The 15015-nt window shown below is 34.9% G+C and overlaps 1 protein-coding gene across 1 annotated transcript in view; it reads right to left on the bottom strand.

Moving 5' to 3' along the window:
• The window catches only part of NHLRC2 (NHL repeat containing 2), a 58418-nt gene that overhangs the window by 18783 nt on the left and 24620 nt on the right, over positions 1 to 15015 (bottom strand). Inside the window, exon 5 of the mRNA XM_058544042.1 lies at positions 9128 to 9257. Within this exon, the coding sequence (XP_058400025.1) occupies positions 9128 to 9257 (130 nt within the window). The remainder of the gene's footprint in view (positions 1 to 9127; positions 9258 to 15015) is intronic.

Raw genomic sequence — 15015 nt, 5'->3', positions numbered from 1 at the left:
TTCGCAGGTTCGGATCCTGGGCATAGACCTATGTACTGCTTATTAAGGCATGCTGTGGCGGGCGTCCCACATAAAGTAGAGGAAGATGGGCACAGATGTTAGCCCAGGACCAATCTTCCTCAGCAAAAAGAGGGAGATTGGCAACAGACGTTAGCTCAGGGCTAATCTTCCTCATTCAAAAAAAAAAAAAAAATACCTAGCACTAATCACCTAAATTACATGCTTTAGTAATAGGTTCTTTGAACAATTTCTCATGAAAAAACTATCTTTTAGTAATTTAATAAATGTGTATTTCTACCACAGTGTCAGCTTTTAGACTCAGACACACATCATAACTGCAATTTAAAAATACATTAATTGGCTGCGAAACTTTTTCAAAGATATAGTTGACATGCAAAAAAGCTGAGTACAATATATTACAGTACAGCTCTGTTTACTAAAACTAATGATAATTTTCTTTTTTTAAACTGATGTTACAACGTATTACAATGTGATAAAGCTGTTTCTCTAATTCTATTGTTAAAATATTTAATTATTTTAATTTAAGCTGTATTCTGAGGCTACTTTTACATATAATTGAGACATTTTAACTAAAATAATTTGGTCCGACATATCTTATGCTAAAATAAGTATCTTGGTAAGGCTATTTTATTTGTATTTTCTTTAAGTTCAGGTAGTTTGTGTCTAGAAGGAATTTTTCATCTTTAACTTGTATTTCTTTCAAGCGTATTTCAATTTAAAAACAACAAAAATAATGATGATAGTTTTCAATAAATTATGGTTGCTATGTGCCAAGCACTTTACAGAGATTATCACTTAAATTTTCTCAAAAGCCCCAGGAAACAGGTAGTGTTATTAGGCCTTTTTTACAGATGAATAAACTGAGGCTTAGAGAGGTCAGGTAACTTGCCAGGATCACAGAGCCAGGAAATGAAAGAACTAGAATCTGAACCCAGGCAGTCCAACACAAATATCTATTCCATATGTTATCTCTTTCTCTATGTTCTTAATTGCTATCCTATGAAATCTAAAAGAAAGTAGTTTATTTCAATTTAATTTTTCATAGTCAAATATTTTTATAAACATAAATTGTATTAAAAGTGACACTGGCATCCATATATTCTGGGGACTCAGTCTCGGCTTAATCACCTTAAAACTAGATCAAAAGCTTTTCATAATTTTTAAATTTTATTTTGCCCCTGCTATGTGAAGACAAAGTGTAAAGGAAACCATCTGTAAGCCAGAAGAGAGCTCTCACCAGAAACCAACCACGCTGGCACCCTGACCTTGGACTTCTAGCCTCCAGAACTGTGAGAAAATAAATTTCTGATGTTTAAGCCACCCAGTCCTTGGAATTTTGTTATGGCAGCCTGAGCTGACTAAGACATTTCCCCTGAGAATAGAAATGAGACAAGGATGTCTGCTATCAACATCTTCATTTTAGCATCATACGAAGGTCCTAATTCGTGCAACAAGAAAAAGAAGCAAAAAGCATAAAGATTAGAAGTAAAACTGTAATTATTTGAAGATGACGTTCTTTAAAGCCCCTACTTTGCCAAAGGAAAGCTGTGTTGGTATATATCTAAGTGAAAAGACCAAATCAGGTCTCCGTTATCTAGTACTCCAAACAGGCCAGTCTAGTTCAGCCAGGGTCTACTATATGAAGGCAAAAGCTTCCAATAATAAAGTGTGAGCATTTGTTTGGTCTTGGTCTCTGTGTACTTATTTCCTTTAGAAGTCCAAGGAATGAGAAAAAGTGTATAAGTGGAGGACGTGTCAGGTCAGGATTCAGGTGTTTGGGATTCTACGTACCAACTAATGACGATGATGATGACAACAGTGGTGAGGGCTGGGGGTGGTGAAAATGATAACCATCCAGAACACTTCCTATGTTTAAGGCACTGAACTAATAAGCACTTTACATGGATTATTTCCTTTAACTAAACAACCTTAGGAAGTCTTATTATTATCATCTCTATTTTATAAAGAAACTGAAATTCAAAGGGGTTAAATAATTTGTTGCAATTCACACAGCTAATCCTAGAATATGAATCCATTAGTGCATCTGACCCCAGATTATTAGTGTCCTGATCAGAATGAAGGAACTACAGAAGTGAACTTGTGCTCTTCTGGCCAGTTCTCTGTGTGGCCCATTCTCTTCTCCCTCCCTTCTGCTGCTGGCTTCAAGTACCCAAGCATTTTCATGTGTGATCAGAAATAGGGATCTGATCAAATGTAACATGGCTTTCCGCTCCAGGATGTGTGGCTAGGTTCACTCCTTCTGCCCTTCCCTCCCTGTAGCCCCTGGAATAGCCTATGGCTGAATAATCTCTCACAAGTATTTTTTCCAGTCCCTTGCCTTTTCCATTTTTGGTTTGGTTCAGCTTATCAACATCTCTTTGTGACTTTTATGATGAGACTCTATCTTATAGCAAAGGACAATAATAACAAACACTTATATAGTACTTCCTGTGTGCAAGAGCTGTTCTAAGTGCTTTCCATACATTAATTCTCATAGGCCTTTGAGGTAGGTACTATTAGTATCTTCAATTTAGATGAGGAAATTGAGGCATAAAGAGGCTAACTCATCCACAGTCATACAACTACTAAGATATGAAACTAATTAGAACCCAAACAGTCCATGCTCATAACTGCCATGCTATACTGCCTCTCAAGAAGTTTTTACCCTGCCTGATCATATTTCACTGAGGGCTGAAGAGTTTGTTCTTGCAAGTAAAATGAGAGTTTAAAAAAAAAGCAGTCTGTAATTATAATGTCTATCAAACTAACAAGAATCATAATTTATACTGTCCATCCTGGATTTTAAAATCTAAAGCACACGGTTTTACCACTGAGTATGGGTATTAGTTTTGCTCCTTCTAACAAGAATGTGGCAATCATAAACATTTCAATTTTAAATTAAGAGTGCACTTAAGGGCCGGCCCCGTGGCTTAGCGGTTAAGTGCACGCGCTCCGCTGCTGGCAGCCCGGGTTCGGATCCCGGGCGCGCACCGCTTCTCCGGCCATGCTGGGGCCGCATCCCACATACAGCAACTGGAAGGATGTGCAGCTATGACATACAGCTATCTACTGGGGCTTTGGGGGGAAAAAATAAATAAATAAAATCTTTAAAAAAAAAAAAAAAGAGTGCACTTAAGTATCGCTGACTTTCAATGGTCACAAATTAAAAGTAAAAAAAGGACAATGCCACAAGCTAAAAAGGTTTTTGGAATGAGTATTTTTAAAGGCAAACCTCCTCATAATTATCAATAAGGATTAGTGAAATAGTTTCAAAAAACAGGAATAAAATCAGCAAATGAAAAGAAAATGACCTGCAATCCAGTTTTTAAAAATTCTGTTCTGGATAGCTATCATTTTCACCACCCTCCCTCCCAAAAAAAGGCCAAGAGAAATCACTGTCAACAGACGTGCTACAAGAAATGTTAAAAGAAGTTCTTCAGGTAGAAGCAATATTATTCCAGAAGGACACTTGGGACTCTTAAGAAAAGAGCCATTTTGGAAAACAGTTTGTCAGTTTCTTATAAAATTACACACTTATCATACGACCCAGCAATTTCATTCCTAACCAAGCATTTGCTCAAGAGAAATGCATATGTCCACATAAAAATCTATACACAAATGTCTACAGAGTCTTTAATCATAATTGCCATAAACTAGAGACACCCGAAATGTCTATCAACTGGTAAATGAATAAATAAATTGTGGTACAGCCATACGATGGAATACTACTCAACAACAAAAAAGAACGAACTACTGATACATACAATGGGGATGAATCTCAAAAGCATTATGCTAAATGAAAGAAGGCAGACATAAAAGACTATACTGAGGAACAAGAAATAGATCATTGTCGCCAGCGGCTGGAGTAAATAGTGGAGGTGGTGGGAGGGAGACTGGACAAAGGGTCATGAGAGAACTTTTTGGGGTGATGGAAATTTCCTATATCTTGATGGTAATAATGGTTATAAGACTTTATGTTTGTCAAAATTCACAGAACTTCTACCTAATAAGAGTGAATGGTACTTTCTGTAAACTATACCTCATTAATCAGACTAAAAAAAAAATCTTATAAATACCAAGTCAATGTAATAAGATAGTATAAGAATCTTTTCCCCAATTTTAGATATAAGAACACTACAATTGTTTTTGACAAAATAAAAACACTAGCCACACTGCAGAGAATTTATTCCGCAAAAGAATTCTGTATCATCTGATCATCTTTAAAGGATAAATATTTTTAACGGTATTTTATAGCATATTTATGGTATTTTATAACATATTAACAGAAGTCAGAGAAGCATTGAAGAACACAAGTACCAACATCGTAGATTATCAGACTAGCATACTAAATAGTTGGATTTCAATCATTAAAGGTTGTATAAGAACAACTAAACTTCTATCCAGGGAAAATGATGATTAAAGGGCCAAGGAAGGTTAATGGGATTTGGGTACATTCTCTTTTTTATAAATGATTCTAAATCAGGTAAAGTCTAAAGTACTCAGAGACTAGCAGGGGTTTTGACCTTTATGATAAAAATCTCTCAGGTTATTGCCTGGCATGAATGGAGTCAGCACAGACTTGATATGCATTTTAGAAACTTGGCAAAGTTTCTGCTGAAAAAATGAACATATTGTAGTTAGTAATTATTTTTAGTGCATTATGAAGTTCTGACCATACTTACAGTGATAATCAAAAAGAATAAACAAAGATGAAACAATCACTTTTGTAAAAATAATTTTATGTTATTTTATGCTTTTATCACTATAATGGCATAATTAGGTTAAATATTCAGGTACTATTTAAAATACATACATATTTATATACTACATATATATTTAAAATAATCAGAGGTATTTCAAGACCCTTTCCTTAATCTCTTCTTGAAGTATGTTGTTTATTAACTAGGTCTCTTGGTAGGGTATATATTCAACTGTGTATCTGTCCTTGTTATTTTTCATTCTCTTTATCTAATATATTTTGTTTAAGGTTTAATTTTTAATTAAATATGCACACAAATGGATGCATGTTATACATAGCGTTTAAAAAATAAACATCCATGTGCATACCACCTAGCTCAAGAAAAATAATATTTGAAAATCCCGTGCATCCCTCTATGATCATATCCCCCTCTTCCCAGAAGGAACCACCAATCTAAAAATTTATTTTTCATTTTCTTGCTTTACTTTTTTTTTTGAGGAAGATTGGCCCTGAGCTAACATCTGTTGCCAATCTTCCTCCTTTTTTCCTTTTTTCTCCCCAAAGCCCCAGTAGATAGCTGTACATCCTCCTAGTTGCTCTATGTGGGACACTGCCTCAGCATGGCTTGATGAGCAGTGCGTAGGTCCATCCTCAGGATCCAAACGGACGAACCCTGGGCTGCCGAAGTGAATCGCGTGAACTTAACCGCTATGCCACTGGGCCGGCCCCTCTTGCTTTACTTTATAATTTTACCACATCTGGATGGATCTCTCAATGTATATTTAGTCTTGCTTGCTATTGAACTTCCTATAAAATAAATCATATCATAGGTCTCTTCTGTAACTAGCTTTATTTACTCAACAGACTCCTTCTGAAACTTGTCCATGCTGCTGGGTGTAGCTGTGGTCCATTATTGGCACTGGAGAACAGCCTAGTATATAAAGATATCACAATACCTAATCTATTTTCCATGTTTTCCTCCTGATAATTCCATCCTCTCTCAAATTCCTAACTATGGTAGGATCTCAGAAATACTCTATAAAATTATTCAAGTATTAAAAAACTTAAGTGTTTAAAAGAACAATTTTTCTCAGCCACAGTCCTCTTCAAGTTGTCTTTATTCCCACATATGATTAAACCAGTTGTACAATTATGTAATTTAAACACATATGAACCAATTCAATATGATTGCAAAAAGGAAGCTATTTCTATGAAAACAAAGTTGAATACTTTGGAAAGACTCAATAAAGGCAGGTAGTTAAGTAAAACTGTTGTTGAATTAGGCGTGGGAAGACAAGTGGACAGAATATGTTAAAAAAATTTCTACCCTCACATTTCTTTGCAGGTGTTTTAAAGTTCTCATCACACTTGAAAACCAAAATAGCACACTTGAGGGGTGCAAGACTGTCAGGGGCCACTTAAAGAAAAGGCTTTGGTCCTACACCAATAGATTGGCTAAAAAATATACATTTATAATTCTTAAGTTAAAATAAAGCATTTTTACTTTTATGATTCCCAGATTTAACAGATTTTTTTTTCTATATGCATCAATTATCATACTTCTAATCACTTCAGTAAAGGATTCTACTGTATTTATTTACTTCTACTTTTATTTCACAAACGGTTCAGGTAGCTTACAAAGAAACAAACCTTCACAAGAGAAATAAATTTAACATAAGTAAAAAAATTGAAGCAATAGCTAAGTAGGGTAGAAAAAAAAGATGCAGCCATGCTAATATTAAAATGACTGTCACGTTATCCATTATACTTTGCTAAAGATAAATCTGTCTCTAAGTTTCCTAGCAATCAATCAATGCAAACACAATCAGTTATGATATTCAAATTACCCAGGAGCTTAACAACAAACCTGATACTTAGGAAAAAGTATAATTATCTATAATGCAGCGACCAGAAAAAAATTTCTCCAGTAGATAATCAGAGAGGTCATTTGGAAGGTAATAACTGAAACCACCAGCAAATCCTCATAGTAAAAACAGTAACACATCCCATAGGGCTATGTTTTGATGAAATACATAATATGAAACACATACAACACACATATAAATATAAATGAATGTGTTATGTTTATGTGTTGACATATTTTTTAATGAATGATATGACGCCAAAATACAGTTTAATAAAAACAACTGTAAGGAGGGCAAATATTCTATGATCCAATTTCCCCATACTCTGACAAACTACATTAATCTAGGATTAGATTCTAGAGTAATTTAAAGCAGTGGCTCTTTTTTTTTTTTTACGGTAGTCTTGAATATTTTTTATTGTATACTACCATCAGGAAAAAATTTTGAGCACATGCACCCAAAGCAGTGGCTCTTAATGTTTTTGGGTAACATACCACTTTGAAACTATGGTGAGAATCTGACCAATCCCCCCAAATCTCAAATAGAATTTCTGGGAGGTTTAAGTACTTCATAAAGCCTAACCATGAGTGCCTTGGGTCTACAACCCAAGGTCAAGAACTCTTGGACTAGAGTAGTCACTGTGATCGTATGTCCTTCATACAGTGCTTGACAACCATTTTCTCGTAGCCGGCATTTTGAAAGGTGTTGAGCTTAAGTGCATTCAAGATTACTCCTCTTGCCAAGTACCTAGAGTGAAGCTATTTTAAGCTGTAAGTTAAATGCAGAGCCATATGCTTTTAATGATCTCTCGAACTAAGGTAGGACTCACTTCCTTTACTGTAAACTGAGCTTAATAAAGAAAAGTCTCAGATAGCACGTCACTCCAATTGGAAACTGAGGGAGTACTTGTCAACAGAGCCAAGACTTTCCTTGGAAAGCAATTTGGGCTCATTCTCGAGATAAACCAAGAAATTTCATGCCATAAAGTATGACTGAAAAAATGTGAGCCTAGAAAAATATTAAGTATTCCTCCACTCCTTGGCCATCCAAATCCAACTTAGTAAAAGCATCCTAAGTATATCCTATTTTTAAGCAACGTAAATTCTGATATATGTGATAGACTGAATTACTGGTAATTCAATTCCTAACTCCTCTGTAGTAATATTATATATCCGCACTCTTGCCATGGCCTCACTGTAGGTAAAGTGTATACCCCTGCCCCATGACTCTGAGGTTTAGTTATGTGACTTGCTTTAATAACAGTAGGTAAGCAGACACGACATGAGCAAAGGCTTAAAATGTGTGCAACGGGGCTTACTCTCTTGTCATCCTGCCTCTTGACAAAAGAACATGCCTCAGACAGCTACTGGTCCAAGGAGGATAAGAAATAAATGGAGTAGATCCAACCCAAGAAATGGCTTGGAACCCAGCCCAGGCTCTGCCTTGATCAGCTGAATCCCAACCCTGTATGTGAGTTAGAAATAAAGGTTTAGGTTTGTATGAGTTTTGGGATGATTTCTTATGAAGCATTATTGTGGCAATTACTGACAGATACAGTAAATACAAGCTGTAAGTTCCAAATGTAAATATCAATAACTGAATTGCTATATGAACTATCAGCTATAAATCACTGGGGGCTTAAGGGCAGAAATTTTTGTTTTCCTTGAGGGAGGTATACCCAAGTAACAAGTCTCATTCACCTTGACTATTTAACTGATGGATACATTTTAGATTATTTTTCCATCTATAAGATTTATGTTCAAATAGCTCAGTGGTGTACCAAAGGCAGAGAGGCAGAAGTGATAAGTCCTGGTGGGGCAGAGTATTTTTAACCCTGAAATTATTTACAATTGCTGGGACATGGTGATAAAAAGAAGACTGAGTTTTCGCTGGTTTTACTGCTGTTTTAAAATTCTCTACATATAATAAATCCGCTTATAGCTTGCAGCTGGGATGCACTGCTTCCCCTACCTTCCCAACCTCTTCTCCCTTGTGAACCACGAAAACAATTCACAATTATTAGCACACAGAATTCCAAAAATGGAATTCTCAAAAATAACTCAAACAAAATATCTAAGTTAAATATATTAAGTACAGGCAGTACCAGAAGTTCATTCAGTTATTTACAAATATTAAAATCTTTATAAATGAAAAAAATCAAGGTCATTGAATTGTAACTAAACTGGCATAATAGAAAATAATTTCAAATGTAAAGCCATGCAACTAAGCTGGTGCTTATACACTCTATAAATGTATTAAGACCATACAAACCATTTAGTCCCAAATTCCATTTTCAATGTATTACACTAACTTCCTTTATTCATGAATCTGGTTTTAGACATGTAGATAACCACCTCAGTATCACTGTGGGCCAATGAAAAATAAGAGTACTAACGTTCCTGGATTATCTTTTAGCCAATTAATACACTATAAAATAACTAGCAATAGAATTATCCCAATAGAATGTCCCAAGAATATTTTTTAAATCTTACTTTTATTAAGCAAAGTTCACTTATATTTAATATTAAAAGTTTTTACATACCTGATGTTCCAAAAACCACATCCCAAGGGGAACTAATGGGCTGTCGTTCTCCTTCAGCTCCACCTTCTTTATCTGTACCTTGAATTCCAATGCCAGCTACGGTGCTCACCATCTCAGCTTCTAGGTCAATCTACAGAAATTAATACATGTTTTTGCCATGCATGTTGCTTTTGCTTTTTCTTTTGACATACAAAGATTTCCCATAGAACATATAGAGAGTATTCGCAACACAAATACTTTTTTTTTTTTTTGTGAGGAAGATCAGCCCTGTGTAACATCTACCAATCCTCCTCTTTTTTTGCTGAGGAAGACTGGCCCTGGGCTAACATCCGTGCCCATCTTCCTCCACTTTATATGGGACGCCGCCACAGCATGGCTTGCCAAGCGGTGCTCGCTGGGATCTGAACCTGCGAACCCTGGGCCGCTGCCGAAGCAGAGCGCACACACTTAACCACTTGCGCCACCGCGCCGACCCCAGTACTCTTTTTTTTAAAAAAGGCTAATCAAGTATAGGGTGACCTTATTACTCAAATGCACAAAACTCAGTGCTTTTCATTTCCCCACCTGTCCATTCCCCCACTTTCCTCTTATCCCCCACCTCATCATGTCTCTACCAAAACTGGTGTTGATCTCATCTTAACTATAAAATATTCAAAAAGTGAAATTTGGAAATTAAAGTACAATCTAGAAAAAACCATGTTTCTTAAAATTAAATGTATATATTCCAATTACACTCAGATAGTAACTGACACATACAGAACTGAATATGCAATTTTGATTATTTTAGAGGAGACCAAGGCATAGATCATTAATTAACTTTCTCAAGATCCCACAGCTAGTAAGTTGAGGAGCTGGGATTTGAACCCAGGCAGTTTTAGCTCTTTTACACTATATCGCCTCTACTTCATACACTGAAAAACTAATGCATTCTACTGCAAAAAAGATGCTCTAGTTTCACCTCCTGAGATCCTCTCCCAATATTTTACCATGAAAATTTTCAAACATAACAGAAAAATTGAAACCATTTTGCAGTAAACATCCATACACCTACCACCTACTATCAACATTTCACTTACTTGCTTTATCACATATCTTTTCCAGCTACCAATCCCTCAATCCATTTATATTTTTTGATGCATTTCAAAGTAAATTGTAAACATCAGTACACTGTCCCTAAACATCTCAGCATGCTTATCATTAACTAGAGTTCCTTTTTTGAGGCAAAACTTACAATGAAATGCACAAATCTTGAGCATATCATTCAATGAACTGTTACAAATGCATACACCTGTGTAGCCCCAATTTACAGAAAGATATAGAATGTTACCTTCACCTCAGAAAGTTCCCTCAAGCCTCTTTCCAGTCATTCTTGCCCCCAAAGGCAAACAGTTAAATTTTTTTCCATCAAAGAATAGTTTTCTCTCTTCTAGGACTTCAGATAAATGGAATAATACAGTCTCGACTCTTGTGTGAGGCTTCTTTCATTTCACATTTCTGAGATTTATTCATGTGTCAGTAGATTGTTCTTTTTTATAGCTGAGCAGTATTCCATCATAGGAATATAACATGGTTTATTTATATATTTTCCTACTGATGGACACTTAGGCCGTTTCTAGTTTAGAGCCTTTAAATAGAGTTGCTATAAATATTTTTATAGGAGCCTTTTGGTAGACATATGTTTTCATTTCTTTTGGGTAAATTCATAGGACTTAATTGCTGTTAAGGATAGGGATATGATTAGTTTGATAAAGCTGCCACCAAGCTGTCCATAGCAGTCTATCATTTTGTATTCCCACCAACAATGTACGTGAGCTCCAGTTGCTCCACATCCTTGCCAACTAGAGTGTCACTAGTTTCAATTTTAACCATTACAGTGGATGTAGAGTGGCAATTCACTGATTCACTGTGGTTTTAATTTACATTTCCTTTCTGACTCATGATGATGATCATTTTTTTATGTGCTGTGGTCATTCTTATATCTTCTTTTGAAAAATGTCTGTTCAAATCTTTGGCCCATTTTTTATAGGGCTGTCTTATTTTTCAGTTGCAGAAACCTTTATATTTCATGCATACTAATCCCTTGATAGATATGTTTTGTGAATTTTTGTGACTATTTTCTGACAACCTGTGGCTTGTCTTTTCATTTTCTTAACAGCAAATTTTAATGAGAAGTTCAAAATTTTGAATTTATCCCTTGATTGTTTTGATGCTTTTTTGAAAATCAAGTAACTGTATAGGTATGAGGTTACTTCTAGGCTCTCCATTCTTTTATATCTGTCCTTATGAAAGTATCTGTCTTGATTAGCACAGCATTCTAGTAAGTCTTGAAATCAGGTAGTGTAAGTCTTTTAACTTTGTTCTTTTTCAAGATTGTTTTAGATATAATAATCCTTTGTTTACATTTTCATGTAAATTTTGGAATCTGCTTGTCAATATCTACCAAAAAGTCTGATGGAGTTTTGATTGGGACTGCATTGAACCTATAGATCAATCTGGAGAGAACTGATATCTTAATATTGAGCCTTCCAATCCAGTATTGGATTAATTTTTCTCAGCAATGTTTATAGTATGAAGTATATAGTTCTCATATTATTTTGTTATATTTATTCTAAGTGTTTTATGTATTTTTTTGCTGTTATAAATACAATTTTAAAATTCCAGTTGACTGTTACTAGCATATAAGAGTACAGTTGATCTTTTTATATCAACTTTGTATTCTGCAACCTCTGTAAATTCACTTATTAGTTCAAGTAGCTTTTTCATAGATTTCTTAGAATTTTCTATGTATGTGACAAGTCACTGGCAAATAAAGACAGTTATTCTTCTTCCTTTTCAGCCTGTATGCCTTTCTTTTCTTTCTTGCCTTACTGCAATGGCTAGTACTTCCAGTACAATGCTTAATAGGTGTGGTAAGAGTGGGAATCCCTGCCTGGTTCCCAGTCTTGGAAGGAAAGCATTCACTATTTTGCATTAAGTGTAGCTGTAGGCTTTTGGTGGATGCCTTTTATCATGCTGAGGACATTCATTTCCATTTCAAGTTTGCTGATTTTATCATGAATAGGTATTAAATGTTTTTCTAAATCTAGTGAAGCAATCATATGGTTATTATATTTTATTATGTTACTACAGTGAATTACATTGATTTATTTTAGCAATATCTCCCTGCATTATTTTTAACAGCTACTCTATAATCTCCTGAAATTGTAAAGAATATTCATTCATGTAACCTTATCTATATTTTTACTGAACTCAATTTGCCTAAATACAATAGGCAGCTTAGGGATGGGCCCTTGAAACAGAACTTGATTTAAGAAGTGTATCAGAGAAACTGATGATAAAGAATTCCTCCTGCAAAAAGCCCCAGGGCCAGGTGATCTTATAGTGGAGTTTTAATAAATGTTCTAAAACCATTAATTCCTACATTAGACAAATTATTCCAAAAAACAGAAAAAAAAAAAAACTAACTAGCTCATTTGATGAGGTTAGTGTGACCTTGATTCCAAAATCAGGTGAGAATAGTATAAGAAAATATAGAGCCATTTAAAACTTATAAACATAAATATTAAAATATTAAATATAATTCTGGATAATCAAATCCAACTTGACTTTTCAAAAAATTCAAGATTATGTAAAGTTTATCCAAAGGAATAAAAAGATAGTTCAACATAAAAACAATCTATTAATATAATTCATCACATTAACATACTAAGGGCAAAAAATTATATAATTATTTCAATAAATGTAGAACATGCATTTAATAAATTATATAATAAAGTAATTCTTAGCAACTAGGAATGAAAAGAAAGTTTCTTAACTTCATAAATATTTTATTTCCCAAAGCTACAGAAAATGTTAAACTTTTATAAAAAATTTACATGCATTCCCTTTAAGATTTGGGTATGATAAGATACCCACTATCACTGCTAATGCTTAAAAGCAATGGAGGTTCTGGCCAGCAACATAATAAAAGGAAACAAAAAGTGTAAAAATAAAAAGGGAACAGATAAAACTGTCATTTGTTTTTGTAGACAATATAATTATTTATATGAGAAACAAACAGAAGTTTTTGCAGAATTGGATAAGGTGGTCCTAAAACTCATATGGAATTGCAAGGGACCCAGAAGAGTCAAAACAATATTGAAAAAGAAGAAAGTGAAATGAAAAAGAAGAAAGTGAAAGGACTAATACTTTCTGATTTCAAAACTTATTAAAAGTTACAGCAATCAAAACAGTGTGGTATTCGCATAAGGACAGACATACAGACCAATGAAATAAACTTGAAAGTCCAGAAATAAACCCATGCATGTATGATCAACTGATTTTCTACAAGGTTGCCAAGACTATTCAATGGAGAAAGAATAGTCTCTTAATAATAAATAGTGGTTCTGGGATAACTGGGTATCCACATGTGAAAGAATAAAGTTAGACTCCTACCTTACACCATATACAAAAATCAACTCAAAATGGATCACAGACTTAACTGTGAGAGCCCTAACCATAAAATGCTTAGAAGAAAACATAGGAGTAAATCTTCATGACCTTGGATTTGGCAATGGAGACTGACATACGGCACCAAAGCATAAGCAATAAAAGAAAAAAATATAAATTGGGAATCATCAAATTTAAAACTTTTATGCATTAAAAGACATGATTAAGAAAGTGAAAAGACAACCCACAGAATGTGAGAAGGTATCTGAAAATCATACATCTGATAAGGGACCTAGACTATATACAGAACTCTTACAGCTCAATAATAAAAAACACAAATAACCCAATTTAAAAAATGGCAAAGAGGGGCCAGTCTGGTGGCATAGTGGTTGAGTTTGCGTGCCCTGCTGTGGTGGCCCGGGGGTTGCAGGTTCGGATCCCGGGCATGGACCTACGCACCGCTTATCAAGCCATGCTGTGGCAGGCATCCCATGTATAAAGTAGAGGAAGATGGGCACGGATGTTAGCCCAGGGCCAATCTTCTTCAGTAAAAAGAGGAGAACTGGCAACGGATGTTAGCTCAGAGCTAATCTTCCTCACCGCCCCCCCAAAAAAAAGGCAAAGAATCTGAATAGACATTTCTCAAAGGAAGATACACAAGTCGTCAATAGGCATAGGAAAAGATGCTTGACATCATTACTCATTAGGGAAACGCATACCAAAACCACAATGAGAGGCTACTTCACACCTAGCAGGATGACTAGAAAAAAAAAAAAGGAAAATAAGTAATGGTGAAGATATGAAGAAACTGGAACCCACATATATGCGGGTGGAAATGTAAAACGGGGCAACCACTGTTGAAAACAGTTTAGCAGTTTCTCTAAAAGTTAAACGTAAAATACAAAACATACCACTCAACCATTTTAGTACTTAGGTATTTACCCACAAGAAAAGAAAATGTATATCCACACGAAATTTATATGTGAATTCTTCATAATAGCCCCAAATTAGAAACACCCTACTGTTCATCAACTGGTGAACAGATAGACAAAATGTGGTAAATCCAATGGAATGCTACCCAGCAACATGAAGTAATAAACTACTGATATGCTACATCATAGATAAGCCTCAAAAACATTACACAGAATGAAAGAAGTCAGACATAAGACACCATATATCGTATGATTCTATTTATATGAGTTGAAAAGAGGCAAATTTATAGAGACAGAAAGTAGATTAGGACTAGGGGTGGGAATGGGGGTTAACTGTAAATGGTCATGATGGTTCTTACTAGGGGAATGAAAATTTTCTAAAAACAATTTATGGTTATGTTTGTGTAACAGGTTAAATTTACTAAAAATTCTGTATACTTGTAATGGGTGAACTTTATGCTACGTAAAATATATCACAATAAAGTTGTTAAAAAACACGCACAAAAGGAGTCAAAAGGTGTAAACTGC

The sequence above is a fragment of the Diceros bicornis genome, chromosome 6 (genome assembly GCF_020826845.1).
Source record: "Diceros bicornis minor isolate mBicDic1 chromosome 6, mDicBic1.mat.cur, whole genome shotgun sequence".
NCBI classification, from domain to species: domain Eukaryota; kingdom Metazoa; phylum Chordata; class Mammalia; order Perissodactyla; family Rhinocerotidae; genus Diceros; species Diceros bicornis.
The sequence above is the reverse complement of the archived record's forward strand: the minus strand, read 5'-3'. Positions and strand labels throughout refer to the sequence as shown.